General features: G+C 62.0%; 2 protein-coding genes across 2 annotated transcripts in view; one reads left to right on the top strand and one right to left on the bottom strand.

The window, feature by feature from the left end:
* Positions 1 to 6,840: 6,840 nt before the first annotated feature.
* Positions 6,841 to 8,193, top strand: FAM163B (family with sequence similarity 163 member B). The gene is made up of 2 exons (XM_061154230.1): positions 6,841 to 6,933; positions 7,792 to 8,193. Exons 1-2 carry the CDS (start codon positions 6,841 to 6,843, stop codon positions 8,191 to 8,193), a joined length of 495 nt encoding a protein of 164 aa, XP_061010213.1.
* A 3,600-nt stretch (positions 8,194 to 11,793) lies between these two features.
* Positions 11,794 to 13,342, bottom strand: part of ADAMTSL2 (ADAMTS like 2) — a 35,920-nt gene continuing 34,371 nt past the window's right edge. The window contains exons 18-19 of the mRNA XM_061154203.1: positions 13,060 to 13,204; positions 11,794 to 12,377 (exon numbers count right to left, since the gene is read on the bottom strand). Coding sequence (XP_061010186.1) covers positions 12,259 to 12,377; positions 13,060 to 13,204 — 264 coding nt within the window. The 3' untranslated portion in view covers positions 11,794 to 12,258. The remainder of the gene's footprint in view (positions 12,378 to 13,059; positions 13,205 to 13,342) is intronic.

Raw genomic sequence — 13,342 nt, forward strand, 5'->3', positions numbered from 1 at the left:
GGATGGCTCAGAAGCCTCCTCCTCCAGGAAGCCCCCCACGGTTCCCCAACACAATAGCACCCCCTGAACCCTAAAGCAGTTGGCTGGTCTCTGGGGCACTCAGCCATTCACAGGACGCAAGTGTCAGGGGGACGCTGGGTAAGCCCAGTTTCCCTCTAAGCTCCCGGGCAACTGTGTCAAGTGTTTGTAGGGGGTTTGCATCCTGATGCATTGCTTGGATCAGCAGCTTCACGTTTTCACATTCGTGTCCTGAAATTGTGTCGTGCATCTCAGTTATCCGGACCCCTCACGGGCAGGGCTGGTTAAGGACGCACACCTAGGTGCTTGCAGTCCAGAGCTGACGGAGTCGGTTCTCTACCTCCTTCTGTACCCACAGTACAGAGGAGACTGCGGAGGACACCGAGGCCCAGGGAGCGGTCTGTGACCCAGGTTCCCAGTGAGCAGACGGCAGGGCACTCCCCCACCCGCCCACCCGCCCTCATGGGCAGGCCAAGGGCCCCTCAGACCGCTCACCTCGGTGTCCCGCTGGGCAGAGTCCCCGGCACAGGAAGGAGAGCTGGAAAGCAACAGCTCAGCAAGGCCTGGGCCTTGGGGAAAGGGCCTCTGGCTGCCGTTCTTCCACTGACTTGCTGTGTGAGGTCACGCGTGTCCCCCCCCAACCCCGTCACTACCCCTGCACTGGCCTCAGTCTCCTCCTACCGCCCCCATTAAGCAGAGGTGTGGGACATGGTCCTTGCAGCAACTGGCACTCCAAGGTTCTGTGAGTTGCTTTAAGAAGCCCAGGAAGGCTTCCTGGAGGAGGGGGCGTGTTCTGGGCACTGATGGCAGGGCAAAGCCTGCAGAGGCAGAGGGAAGAGCGCCCTTGGGGTGGGGCCAGGTGAGGTGGAGGGGCGGCTGGAGGGTGGGGGCGAGGAAGCCACGTCACTCTCGGGGGCGGATGTCAGGCTTGGGTGTAAGCGAAGCTGCCAGGGGTGCGTGTGGGTGCCTGCTGCCGGGCCTGGGCCTGGGACTGGTGCCCAGCTCGGGCGTTGCTGCCCCTTGGCATGCCCGTGTCTGCAGAGTGAGGCTGAGGCGCTCCAGCTGGACAGGGCGGGGGTGTCAGAGCCGTGGCTGCTGACAGCCCTGGCGCCTGGCCTGTGAGGGCACCCTCCCATCACGCCACCAGGCTGCCCGCCGCTGGAGGCCCCCCACCCAGAGCCAGGAAGACCGAGGGGCCGTCTGTGTCTCAGACCCGGAGGGGACTGCGTGGCCACACCCTCGGGGACCCGGTGGAAGGTTTAGATGCAGAGAGGGAGGTGTGTCTGAGCGCGGCACACCTGCCTTCTGGCGGAATCCTCCCGTGTGCTCCCATTCTGCGGGGGAGGAGACTGAGGCCCAGAGAAAAGGAAGCAACTGGAGCCCTGTCCTTGCAACTGGCAGGAGACAGGGCCACACGGGGAGCAGCTTGCCTGCCGGGGCGGGGTCCGGCTTCCCTCCTGTCCTGCCTCCCCGACCTCTCCCCCGGCCGGCGAGTCCCCTTATCCATGAGGCAGGACCATGGTGAGCTTTCCGGGATGCAAGTAGCAGAGACACACGCAAGGCGGCGTGTTCTCAGCGAGTCGCCCCGCGGACCCCAGGGAGGGTTGGGACCCTGTACCCCGGGCCCACAGCCACCTCTCCGTCCTGTCCTCCTGCGGCCCGGCTCCTCTGGCTCCACACCCAGGCTGCCCTGCTGCAGTCTGGGCACCCACCGAGGGTCAGGGAGTGGGGACTGGCCAGTCTCCAGGCCCCGGTTCCGTTTCCTGGGAGAGAGAAGAGGGCCGGCCCAGCTGGGGTGGGGCGAGTCCTTCCCACCCCGTCCCTGGCAAGCGGTGTCCAGAGGGGCAGCAGCAGTGCGCACGAGGCTGCGGGACCCTCTGGGCCCGGGAGACCCTGGGCTCCCTGCGGCAGGCGGTGGGTCCCACATGGCCTTCAGCTGTGATGGGCCCGTTAACGGAACGACACGCATGCTTCGCGTGGGGGCTGGGCTTTGGCTCAGCCAGTGGGACTGACCTTGGCCAACTCTGAACCTCAGTCTCTTCATCTGCAAATTCGGGGTCCCAATGCCTGTGCTGCCCCCCCACCGCCCCTGGGGGAGGCCAGGAAGGGCCGCCGGGGTCCCGTCCACTGCCCACTCTCTGGCCACCCCAGGGTCAGGCTGAGATGAGCCGTGGTGTCCCTGTGAGTCGCCGGAGGGCAGCGTGGGGGCACATGGGGCCCGGCGCTTCGCCGGCAGCCGCCTGCTTCGCTTTGCCTCACCTCCGTGAAGGGCGTGCAGTGCATCTGGACAACAGGCCTGGCCCCTGGCCATCATCCCCTGCTGGCCGCCGCCTCTGCACAACCAGCTCCCTGGATCAGGCCCCGGTCGGCCTGCACCCTTGGCAGGGCTGGTGGGCCAGCTGGCCTCAGCCCCCCTGGGGGCCAAGGGAGGTCGGAGCTGCCCGGCAGGGTGCCCAGGAATGCAGGGGTCCCTGGGGCTGCTGCTTTGTCTGTGTGGCCTGTGCTGTGTCTTCCTGACCGGGCCCTGTGGGCCCAGCTGTCTGGACCTGCCTGTCTACACTTCTGTCTGTCTGAGTTTGGAGCTGTCTGTGAATCTGGGTCTTGTCTCGCTGCTCCGGGCCTGTCTGGATCTACCTTTCTGTCCCTCTGACTGTCTGCTCGGAGTCTGGGGTGCCTTCTCCGCGTGGCCTCTGGCACACAGTGCTGGCTGGGCCCGACCCCACAGACACGTCCACGCCCTCCTCTGTGGACCGGGGTCCGTGGGACCCCTGCCCAGCCCCTCCCCGCCAGGCTCCCTGACCCTGCAGACCAGCCTGCGGGGACCCCCTGAGCCTCCAGCCTCGCCACGCGGGGCTCAGGTCCCCCCACCCCTGACCCTCCGCCTGCCAGACCCCCTGAGTCTCCCGACGAAAGCCCCGTCTGTCAGTTCTTCTCACACATTCCTGGAAGAAGGAAAATCAGCCCAAATTCCAGCAAGTCTTTGGCAAGGCTTATCAGCAACTTTAGAAACGTGCACACCACAAAACTCTTCACTGCGCGTTCCCAGGAACCTGGGATGTAATGCAGCTCCTGGCCCGCGGGGCCTGGCTGAGCGAGCGGGGCCCCCCCATGCGGCGGGGCCTGTGACAGGGGTCCCTGTGGACAGTCTCTCGTCTAGGAGAACCTGGGCATCTGGGGAGAGATGTCTGCGTAACCAGCGAAGGTGTGGAGGGTGCAGACAGAATGTCACGTTCGCTTAGGACAGGGACAGAAATCTGTATTTGCTTACCTTTTTGGAAAGAAGCCACGGAAGGGCAAACCCAGAGCTCAGTGAAACCATCAGTTCGGGGCAGAGCAGGGAGGAAGCAGGACCTCTCTGAATGCACCTGGTTTTATGCTTTTGACTTTGGAGCCAAATGTTTTCTGCAGTGAACAAAGTGGACTGGTGACTCCCTGGAGGCCCAGTGGTTAATTAAGACCTCACCTTCCAGTGCAGGCAGGGGCTTCCCTGGGGGCTCAGATGGTGATGAATCCGCCTGCAGTGCAGGAGACCTGGGTTTGATCCCTGGGTTGGGAAGATCCCCTGGAGGAGGGCATGGCAACCCACTCCAGTGTTCTTGCCTGGAGAATCCCGTGGACAGAGGAGCCTGGTGGGCTACAGTCCATGAGGTTGCCAAAGAGTCGGAGACGACTGAGCGACTGACGCTTTCACTTTCCAATGCAGGGGGTTCATGTTCCATCCCTGGTCAGGGAGCTAAGACCCCGTGTGCCTCACAGCCAAAAAACCAAAAGAAATAGCAGCAATATTGTGACAAATGCAATAAAGACTTTAAAATACTAAAACCACCTTAAAAAAAAAAAAAAAGCTAAGCTAAATCAATGTGTTTTTCTTTTTAAGACAGTAAAAACTAAATGAAATAAATGAACCTAAATATCGAGGTAGTAGGGGAAAAAAAGCATCCTAAGAATTATTTCAAGTGACTTCGAAACAGTCTTTTTACTTCACATCCCTAAGGGGACAAAAACAAAAAGAATAACAAATATCAAATTCCATTCAGTAGTCTTGTTAGTAAAAACTTTGGTAAGGAAACTTTTAAATGGGAAAAAGCAAGTAAGTGATGAAGTGTATGTTATGAGGAAATAAAACTTGCACTGTAAAAGTCACATAGACATCACATTTTAACATGGAAAAACTCTTTCATCTCTAATTTTAAGTGGAAATATCAGTATAAACTCATGTTCATTTTTCTCTCCCTTAAAAGAAAAGTCTTTCCTAGATCTGGCCACTGAAAAAGCCCAGAACCATTGCAAAGCCAGAAGCAACTAGCTCCTCTAGGGCCCAGACTGTGGTCTCTAGAACCACTTCCCAGCAAGAGAGCTGAGCATCCCAGGACTGCAGCAAGAAGAACTGGGACATTTTATGCCTAAAAGCAACATGCCATCGAGGATTAGTGGGGGTCCCATTAAACTGACTTTGGGGCTTCCCTGGTGGCTCAGTTGGTAAAGAATCTGCCTGCAATGCACGAGACCCAGGTTTGATTCCTGGATGGGGAAGAACCCCTGGAGAAGGGAAAGGCAACCCACTCCAGTATTCTTGCCTAGAGAATTCCATGGACAGAGGAGCCTGGCGGGCTACAGTCCACGGGGTCGCAAAAGAGTCGAACAAGACTCAGTGACTAAACCACCACCATCAAAGTGACACTGAAGTCAACGTGGAGGCCAAACCCATGGTCCCAGGGAGATCACTTAAACATCAAAAAGAATAACGGCTGCAGTGCATTGAAACACATCAAATATGTATAAATCAGTGAGAACAAGATGATGCTGTAAAACAACCACAGCCCTCATGGGGTGCCAACTTGTTCTGAAAACTGAAAAATTTACAAGCTGAGCATCTATGCTTTTCCTCTGCAGAGAGTCTGTTAATATTACTGGCTACGTAACAGGGAAAACTCTTTAGAGAAGAGTCGGAGCTGATACGGGCAGAACAAGTGATAGCATCCGAGCAGTCTCTGTCTGCAGCGCCTAATGAAACAACAGATCCAGGCAGGGATTCCCGGCCGCTGCTGAGAGAATGAGGGAGAGCTGGCGGGGAGGCCTGGGCTAACAGCCGCTGAACACGCGGGCTCATCTTAACATCACGACAAGAGGAACAGCGGTCCTGGGGCCCTGAAAGTGATGTGGTGGGAAGCCAATTTAGAGGGCAGAAGCATGACAGAGGAACGCGTGAAATGCTGCTGAAGGAACTGCAAGCTAGCTCTCGTACATGGAAAATTCTGTGAGATCAATGACCCAGTTTCTTCTGTAAGCAACCTGCAGGGAGGGGGATGAAGGGAAACGACAGTCAAAAGGGCCAAACTCAACTGGGTCTGGATTTGAACAAGCCAACTGTGGAAAAGCATTATGGAGCTGAGTGGAGGCTTGTTAAAGGTCCTCACCTGTCAGACTCTGCACGGAAGTATTTATAAATAAACTGATATGCTCTGGGATTTCCTTTAATAGACTCGGTTACCCCTGCCATGCGATTCCCCGGGGTGAGGGGAATGGAAGGGATTGGGAGGTTGAGACAAGGTGTACTCAGCAAAGCCCCATGTTAAGCCTTGGTCACCTGGAATGAGCCACAGCGGGAATATTTACACGACGTGCGTGTTAGGTTGCTTTCGTCGTGTCCGACTCTTTGCCATCCTATAGACTGTAGCCCGCCAGGCTCCTCTGTCCTTGGGGATTCTCGAGGCAACAATACTGGAGTGGGTTGCCGTGTCCTTCTCCAGAGCTTCTTCCCAACCCAGGAACTGAAGCCAGGTCTCCTGCATTGCAGGCAGATTCTTTATCTACTGAGCCACCAGGGAAGCCCTTAATTCCCCAACCAGTGACCGAACCCAGACCCCTGCATGGCAGTGCGGAGTCTTAACCACTGGGCCACCAGAGAGGTCCCTTAAGAATTGTTTAATGTCAACAGCCTCAATATCAAAAGGGAGCTGATTTTCAGTTTTGAAAGATGAAAAACTTTTGAAAATCGGTTGCAGACCGTTTGAATACACTTAATACTACTGACCTAGGCTTTTTAAAATGGTTAAGATGGTGAATTTTCTGTGATGTGTAATTTGATATTTTAAAGGAAAGGGATCGTTTATGTTATAAAGTGGAATATGGTTCAAAATTACGTTGCAGAAGGCAATTTAACAATAAGGAAAACTAAGGATGAGCCAGAATGGGTGATAAAGCAGGTTACAAAACCGTACATTCAGCCTGATTGCATTGGGGTCAATTTTTAAACGCAAGAGCTGGTCGCCCAGGCTTCCCAGGTGGCGCTAGTGGTAAAGAACCCGCCTCCTGATGCAGGAGATGTCAGAGACACCAGTTCGATCCCTGGATTGGGAAGATGCCCTGGAGGAGGAAATGGCAACCCACTCCAGTATTCTTGCATGGATAATCCCATGGACAGAGGACACTGGTGGCTAGAGCCCATGGGGTCGGTCACAAAGAGTCGGACAGGACTGAAGCGGCTGAGCACGCACGCACACACGTGTGCCCGAGCTACCCGCCCAAGCGCAAGTGTGCTCGGCCGAGCGCTCACGCAGAGGCTCACGAAGCCTTCACGGAACCCCGGGAGCGAGGCTGAGTGCTGCTAGCATCCCCTCCTGCAGGCGTGGGAAGTGCTGTATGGGGCAGGGGGTGCTCTCCCACCCCGCCCCAAGCCCCTGCCTCCTGCCGGCCCTGGGGGTTTGTTTTCCCTTTTAGGGCTCTTGCTTAGCGTCCTAACCTAGAACAGGCTTCTTCTGCGATGAGCTGGCAGTGAAGGTGGTGGCGTGTGTTGCAGGCTGTTGATGGAGAAGGGGGCGGATGACAGCCGGGACAGTGGTCATCACCGGGGGCATCTTGGCGACTGTGATTCTGCTCTGCATCATCGCGGTTCTGTGCTACTGCCGGCTCCAGGTACTCGGGGGCGTGGGGGATGGACGGGAGCCCAGGGTGGGACCCTGCAGAGGGCGGGAACCCCCGCCCAGGGCGAGGCCTCCAAGAAGGTGCAAGGCAACCAGCCCTGCCCAGCCTCCGCGTGTGAGGGCTCGGTGGTAGCGTCCCAGACGCCCTGCCAGGCAAGGCTGCTGAGGTTCAGGGAGGTGAGGGCCTTAGCTGACGCCACACAGCTGCCAGGCGGGGAGCAGTGGCGAGCCCTCGGGCTGGGCCTCCCTGCCCTGCCCGCCCTCGACGGCTGTCCTGGGCCCCGTGTCTCCGTGAGAGGAGAAGCCGGGTGTGCAGGGCAAGACAGTGCAGCCCGGCCCCCTCGAGCCAGACTGAGGCCAGACTCCAGCTCTGCCGCCCTCAGGCTGCCTGAACCCCGCCCCCCGGGCCTCAGTGTCCCCACCTGCAGACTGGACGTGGTCACTGCCCCTGCCCCATGGTTGCTGTGGGGCGAAATGAGTGAAAGTGAGTGAAAGTCGCTCACTCATGTTCGGCTATTTGCGACCCCATGGACTGTACAGTCCCTGGAATTCTCCAGGCCAAAATACTGGAGGGGGTAGCCTTTCCCTTCTCCAGGGGATCTTCCCAACCCAGGTCTCCTGCATTGCAGGCGGATTCTTCAGCAGCCGAGCCACCTGGGAAGGGGTGAAATGCGAGAACCCCTCGTTTAGGGACCCCAGGAGTTCGGGGCGCCTGGGTCTCGCGCTCCCCTCCGTGGCTGTGGTGGGGACACGGGCGTCTGAGCCGGGGGCGTCCCGGCGCCCTCCCGGGCCTGCGCGGGGGGCCAGGGTGGGTGGGGAGCCGGGGGTCACGGCGGCCCTCTGCCCGCAGTACTACTGCTGCAAGAAGGACGAGCCGGAGGAGGACGAAGAGGAGCCGGACTTCGCGGTGCACGCACACCTGCCTCCGCTGCACCCCACCCGCAGCCTGGTGCTCAGCAACGGGCCAGCGCTCTACCCGGCCGCCTCCACCTCCTTCAGCCAGAGGTCCCCGCAGGCCCGCGCCCTCTGCCGCAGCTGCTCCCGCTCCGAGCCGCCCGCCTTCTTCCTGCAGGAGCCGGAGGACGAGGGCGTCAGCAACGGGGGGGAGCGCGTGGCCTACAGGAGCATCAGCCAGGAGGACGTGGGGCCGCCGCCCGGGGCCTTCGGGGGGCTGCAGGCGCTCAACCCCAACCGCCTGTCGGCCATGCGGGAGGCCTTCTCCCGCAGCCGCAGCGTCAGCACCGACGTCTGAGTGCGCCCCCCGCCCCCGGCAGGGCCTGAGACCATGGCGGGGGGTCCCCGCCTGGCCCCGGGGCCCCGAACATGGCGTTCCTCATGTGCCCATTGTTGCGGGCGCTCCGGGGCTCCCTGAAGGGGTCAGACCCTGTGAAGGCCGGTGGGGCCGCCCCGGGCAGCGGCCGCCAGGGCCTGGGTCTGCAGGGAGGCAGGCGTGATGCGGGCGCAGGTGGGGCCTCCAGGTGCCCGGGCTGCAGAGTGAGGCGGGGCTCTGGGGCGTGGATGCTGGGGCGTGGATGCTGGCCTGTGGATGCCAGGGCTGCCGTCAGGAAGGGGCCCGGGGACGGGGACTCCCTGGGTCTCGGTTACCTACTTGTTTAAGGATGACGTGGCGGCCGCCAGGCTGGGGCCCTGCAGCTCAAGCCTTGGGGGCCAAGTCTCCTGTCCCCCTGAATGAGGCCCCCCCCCGCCATCCCCACACACCCCAGCTTCCACTGCAGCTGAGACCCTGCTTGAGCCCGCCTCCCTGCCGATGCCCAGAGAAAAGGGGGGTTTCTCGGGAAGTGCAGCCCCAACTGGCTTTTTGGTGAAAGTGGAGTGGGGAGGAGGCCGTGTGCCAACACTCCCACTTCAGAAGTAAAACACGCAGCCCACTCCTCAGCCCTGACGTGGCCAGGCAGACAGAGCCACGCACCAGAGGCGGAAAGACCCATCGATGCCCCATGGGACCTGAGACACCCTCCCACCTGGCGGGTCTCAGGAGGACCTGGGAGCCAGGCCTCAGGCTGCCCTTCCCTGCGCTGGCCCCCAGACCCCCGGCCCCCCGGGTGAGGACAGCTGAGCTCAGCCCCCACCAGGTCCCCTCAGGCCCAGCGGCTCCTCCCTCCACCCAGCCAGAGAGCTGCCCCAAACCCAGGGATGCCTGCCGTGACCCAGGGGCGCCTGCCCCAAACCCAGGGGCGCCTGCCGTGGGGAACACAGCCCCCTGATCAGAGGCCCTGTCTCCTCTCTCTGCAGCCTGGCCCCCAGAGCCCCCGCCCTCTCCTGGGCCCGCTCTCTCTCTCTCTCTGCCCCGCTGCCTCTGGGCCCCACCATGGAGCACCCCCAGCACCCCCGTAGGGCAGCCCCCGTCTGCCCAAGAAGACAGCCCGAGCCCCCCAGCCAAGCGGCCTTCCCAGAAGACGAGCTCCAGGGCCAGCGGCTCCCCCCCGGCGTGGGCACCACAGCTCCCGCTCTCGGAAGCGCTGCTGAGCTGTGACTCTGGACGTGAGCAGAGTTAGGAAGACATCCTATTTCGGGCATTCTCGATTTTTTTCCCCCTCGTCTTCCCTTCGCCTCCTGCCTCCGTTTGGACTCGCTGATGGATTCATGCCCAAGCTTCCCGTTCCCTTGTCAGACCCCACGAGTTTCTTTCTGATGTTTTGGCTGGGGTGGGGGTGGGGGTGGGGGAAGGGCCTGGAGGTGGCACTTCTCGTGGCCATTCTGTTCGGTCTCCTGTTTCCTTGTCTGGTCCCTGGCCTCTGTATAGATTCCTAGATCCATCTGACATCATCAACACGCACACACCCATCCAAGCTCTCCCTCAGCTCCGCTGAGGAGACTGGGGGAGCTGCCTGCTCCCCGACAGAATCGCGAGCCAATAAAACTCTCCGACACCGCGCCTGCTGTCTTTGGTCTGCCCGGGATTCCTCTCCTGAGCTTCCTGGCAGGGGCTGCGTCCAGCCCAACCCCAGAGTGGGCCCTTTCTTCCCATCCAGCCCCAGGGGTCAAGGCTCTGCCCAGAGGGACTGGTCCTGGTCGCAGCCATGTTGGGTTTTGACTTTCCTGGGGTGGCTGTATCCATCTTAAAAGATTGGAAACCACTGGCCTGAAACCCCGAGGTCCTGGAGCATGGGTTGGGGGAGAGCAGCTGTGGCACCTGGGGCAAGTGACCGACCTCTGTGGGCCTCGGTCTTACCATCCACACAATGGGCAGTGATGACACGGGATTCACGGGGCTCTGAGGAGGATGAGAGGAGGTGCTGGTGATGCTCTGGGCACAGAACCTGGCCCTCGGGATGCGGGATGAGGGATGCGGGATGCGGGATGTGGGATGCGCACTATAGGTGCTGGGGGGTGGGGAGTCATCAGGGAAGGAGGAGGGGGGAGTGGGGAGGAGGGGGAAGGCGGGGAGTGACTGGGAGTGATGGTGGGGTATGTCAGGGAGCCCTGGGCCCCTGGATTGCCGTGATCCCACCTCCACTGGAACCGAGCTGCTGACCCTGAGGGTGCCCACCCCACAGGCCTCCACCTTCATGGCCACTCACCCAATTGTGACGCCGTCCTAAACACTGCGGCCCACCCTGCTCTGGTCCCGGTTTGGGGACAGAAGGCCCTGCATCCCAGCCAAGCAGCCGGGCAGCCGCTCACCTCGCTGCTTCCTGTCCCGGATGGAGACCCTCCCTGCGGCATCCGTGCCCGGGGCTGGCTCGCTGTCCCTCAGTCGGCAGACAGCCAGACCCTCCCTCCTCCGCTGCGGTCAAACCAAGGTGCTTTCAGCATCATAAACACCCACCCTTCTCCCCGGAGGCTTTAGAGTCACTCCTGCGGCTGGACCAGCTGAAACATCACCTCCTCTGGGAAGCCCGCCAGTGTCCCGGCGCCCGCCAGTCCAGATGAAGTGGCTCTTCTAGGAGGCCCAGGAGCAGTAACAAGGGCTGTGTCCTGAGCTCCCCACGTGGGCCCGCGCTGTGCCTGCCCCCCCCCCCCCCGCCTGCCTCACCCCTTATGATCTTCCCAGCACAGGCGGAGGTGGGAGCTTCCCCCCAGGGCACGGGTGCTGGAGGCCCCTCGGGCCCCGCAGGCCCCTAGACACCACAGCCCAGTTCTGACTCCAGCACCTGAGTCCAAAGCCCCCTGAGCCCCTCCCTGTAGGCGCCCTCTCTTTTGTCCTCTTCTGTCTGCTTCCCCAACGACTGGCATTTCCTCAGGGAGACACTGCAGCCCAGCCCTAGTCCCCCCAGCCCCAGCCCGACCCAGACCTGGCCCCAGACCCAGCCCCGGACCCGGTCCCAGCCCCAGACTCAGCCTCAGAACCAGACCCGGCCCCAGCCCCAGACCCGGTCCCAGACTCAGCCTCAGAACCAGACCTGGCCCCAGACCCAGCCTGGTCCCAGACCCAGCCCCAGACCCGGTCCCAGCCCCAGACTCAGCCTCAGAACCAGACCCGGCCCCAGCCCCAGACCCAGTCCCAGACCCAGCCCCAGCCCCAGACCCGGCCCCAGACCCAGACCTGGTCCCAGACCTGGTCCCAGACCCAGCCTCAGAACCAGACCTGGCCCCAGACCCAGCCTGGTCCCAGACCCAGCCCCAGACCTGGTCCCAGCCCCAGACTCAGCCTCAGAACCAGACCCGGCCCCAGACCCAGACCCAGACCCAGACCCAGACCCAGTCCCAGACCCAGCCCCAGCCCCAGACCCGGCCCCAGACCCAGACCTGGTCCCAGACCCAGCCCCAGACTTGGTCCCAGCCCCAGTCCTGCACCCAAGGCTGCATCAGACCTTCTGGGGCGGTGAGCGGGAAAGACACCCCACCCCTCCTGGCAGAGCCCCGGACAGCCCACGATGCCACCATAAATACAACCACTTTATTAACATACAGAGATTACTGCCCGACGACAGCGCGGCCTCGGGCCGTGAGAAGGACGCCCCTCCCGGGCGTAAAGTGCGGTGGGTCCCTCGTGCCAAGAGCTTCCGGTCGGGGAGGCGAGCGATGCTAAGTTGTGAGATTACGAGTGCCCCGCAAGGAGTCCCCCGAGGCGCCGGGCTCCCCCGCGGCCCCTGCCTGTCTCCTGGGCCTGCGGCCCCGCAGGGAGACAGAGTGCTCCCGGGCCCCTGGGGGGGCGGGGAGCCATCCTCACAGCTCTTCCCCGGAGTGGGGGGTGCCGACGGGCGCGCCGGGGTGGGGGGCTCTCCTGCCCAGGGAGAGCAGGGGCTCAGTGTCACGTCTTCACAGCTGGGCGCCCTGCAGGAAGGGTGTCCGTGAAGGGGCGGCTGCGGCCCCAGGGACGGGGTGCTTGGTCTCTGAGGGGCGGCCGCCGGGCCTAGGAGTGTGGCGGCCTGCAGGAGCGGCAGCAGGCCTTGCTGTAGTACCAGTGGCCGCAGAGGTTCACCTTGATGGCCAGGGCGCAGTTGGTGCCCGGCTGGTCCTGGCAGCTGTCATCTGGGGAAGGGACCGCAGCGCGTCAGGGGGCGGTGGGCGACGTGGCAGGACCCCCGCCCTGCCCCGTCCACCTCCCCTCCTGGAGCTCTCCCTCCCTCATACCCCTCGCCAGGGACGTCAGGACCCCACAGGTGATGTGAAGCGCTCACAGGGAAGGCAGATACCCGGGGACCAGGATTTGGAGGAGGCCCTGACCTCACCCCAGAGGCCTGAACATCCCCAGGAGGCCCACCGGTGCCCTTCCACTTGGTGGGTCCAAAATAGAGCTCATTGCCAGGCCCTGGTGCCCCCCGGAGCCTAGGACCCGCCTGCATCTTCCAGGTGCCCGAGCCACAGAGCCTGCTTCAGGCCCTCACCACCCTGCCCCTGCGTGGCCAGCTCGAAGGTGCTCTGGATGAGTTTGTCCCGGCCCTGGCCCCCTGCCCCACTGCCGCCCTCCCATCTTCTGAAGCCAGATGCTCTTTGTAAAGGGCGGGTCTTGGCCTGGGTCCTGGGGGCCCCAGGCTCCAGTCAGATCTCACCTGCCGCCCTTCCCACCCGCAGCTCCCAGTTGGACTCAGCCACTCCCGGAGAGAGACTTCACTCCCTGCCCTGCCTTGGTCTCTGGAGCCAAGAGACCCTCCTGGATGACTGCCTGCTCATCCCTCAGGCCCCGGCATGGCCTCCGCCTCTGCGTCCTCACCTGGGGGCTCCGTGGGGCAAGCCTGAAGGTCACAGGCTTGTCTGCCAACAGGCTTCACCAGCGGGTCGCAGCCCCGGACGATGTCAGTGCCCTGGTAGCACTTCACGTCACGCATCCGCACACCCGCCCCGCAGGTCTTGGTGCACTGCCCGGGGAGAAACAGCATGACTGAGACCCCTCCGGCGGGGCAGGGGGTCCGCCAGAGGAGGGGTGGGACTCCCCTCCTCTCGCCAGGGTGCTGAGTCTCCATGGACGCAGGACACATGGATGCCCGGGGGCTCGG

The sequence above is a fragment of the Dama dama genome, chromosome 11 (assembly GCF_033118175.1).
Source record: "Dama dama isolate Ldn47 chromosome 11, ASM3311817v1, whole genome shotgun sequence".
Lineage (NCBI taxonomy): Eukaryota > Metazoa > Chordata > Mammalia > Artiodactyla > Cervidae > Dama > Dama dama.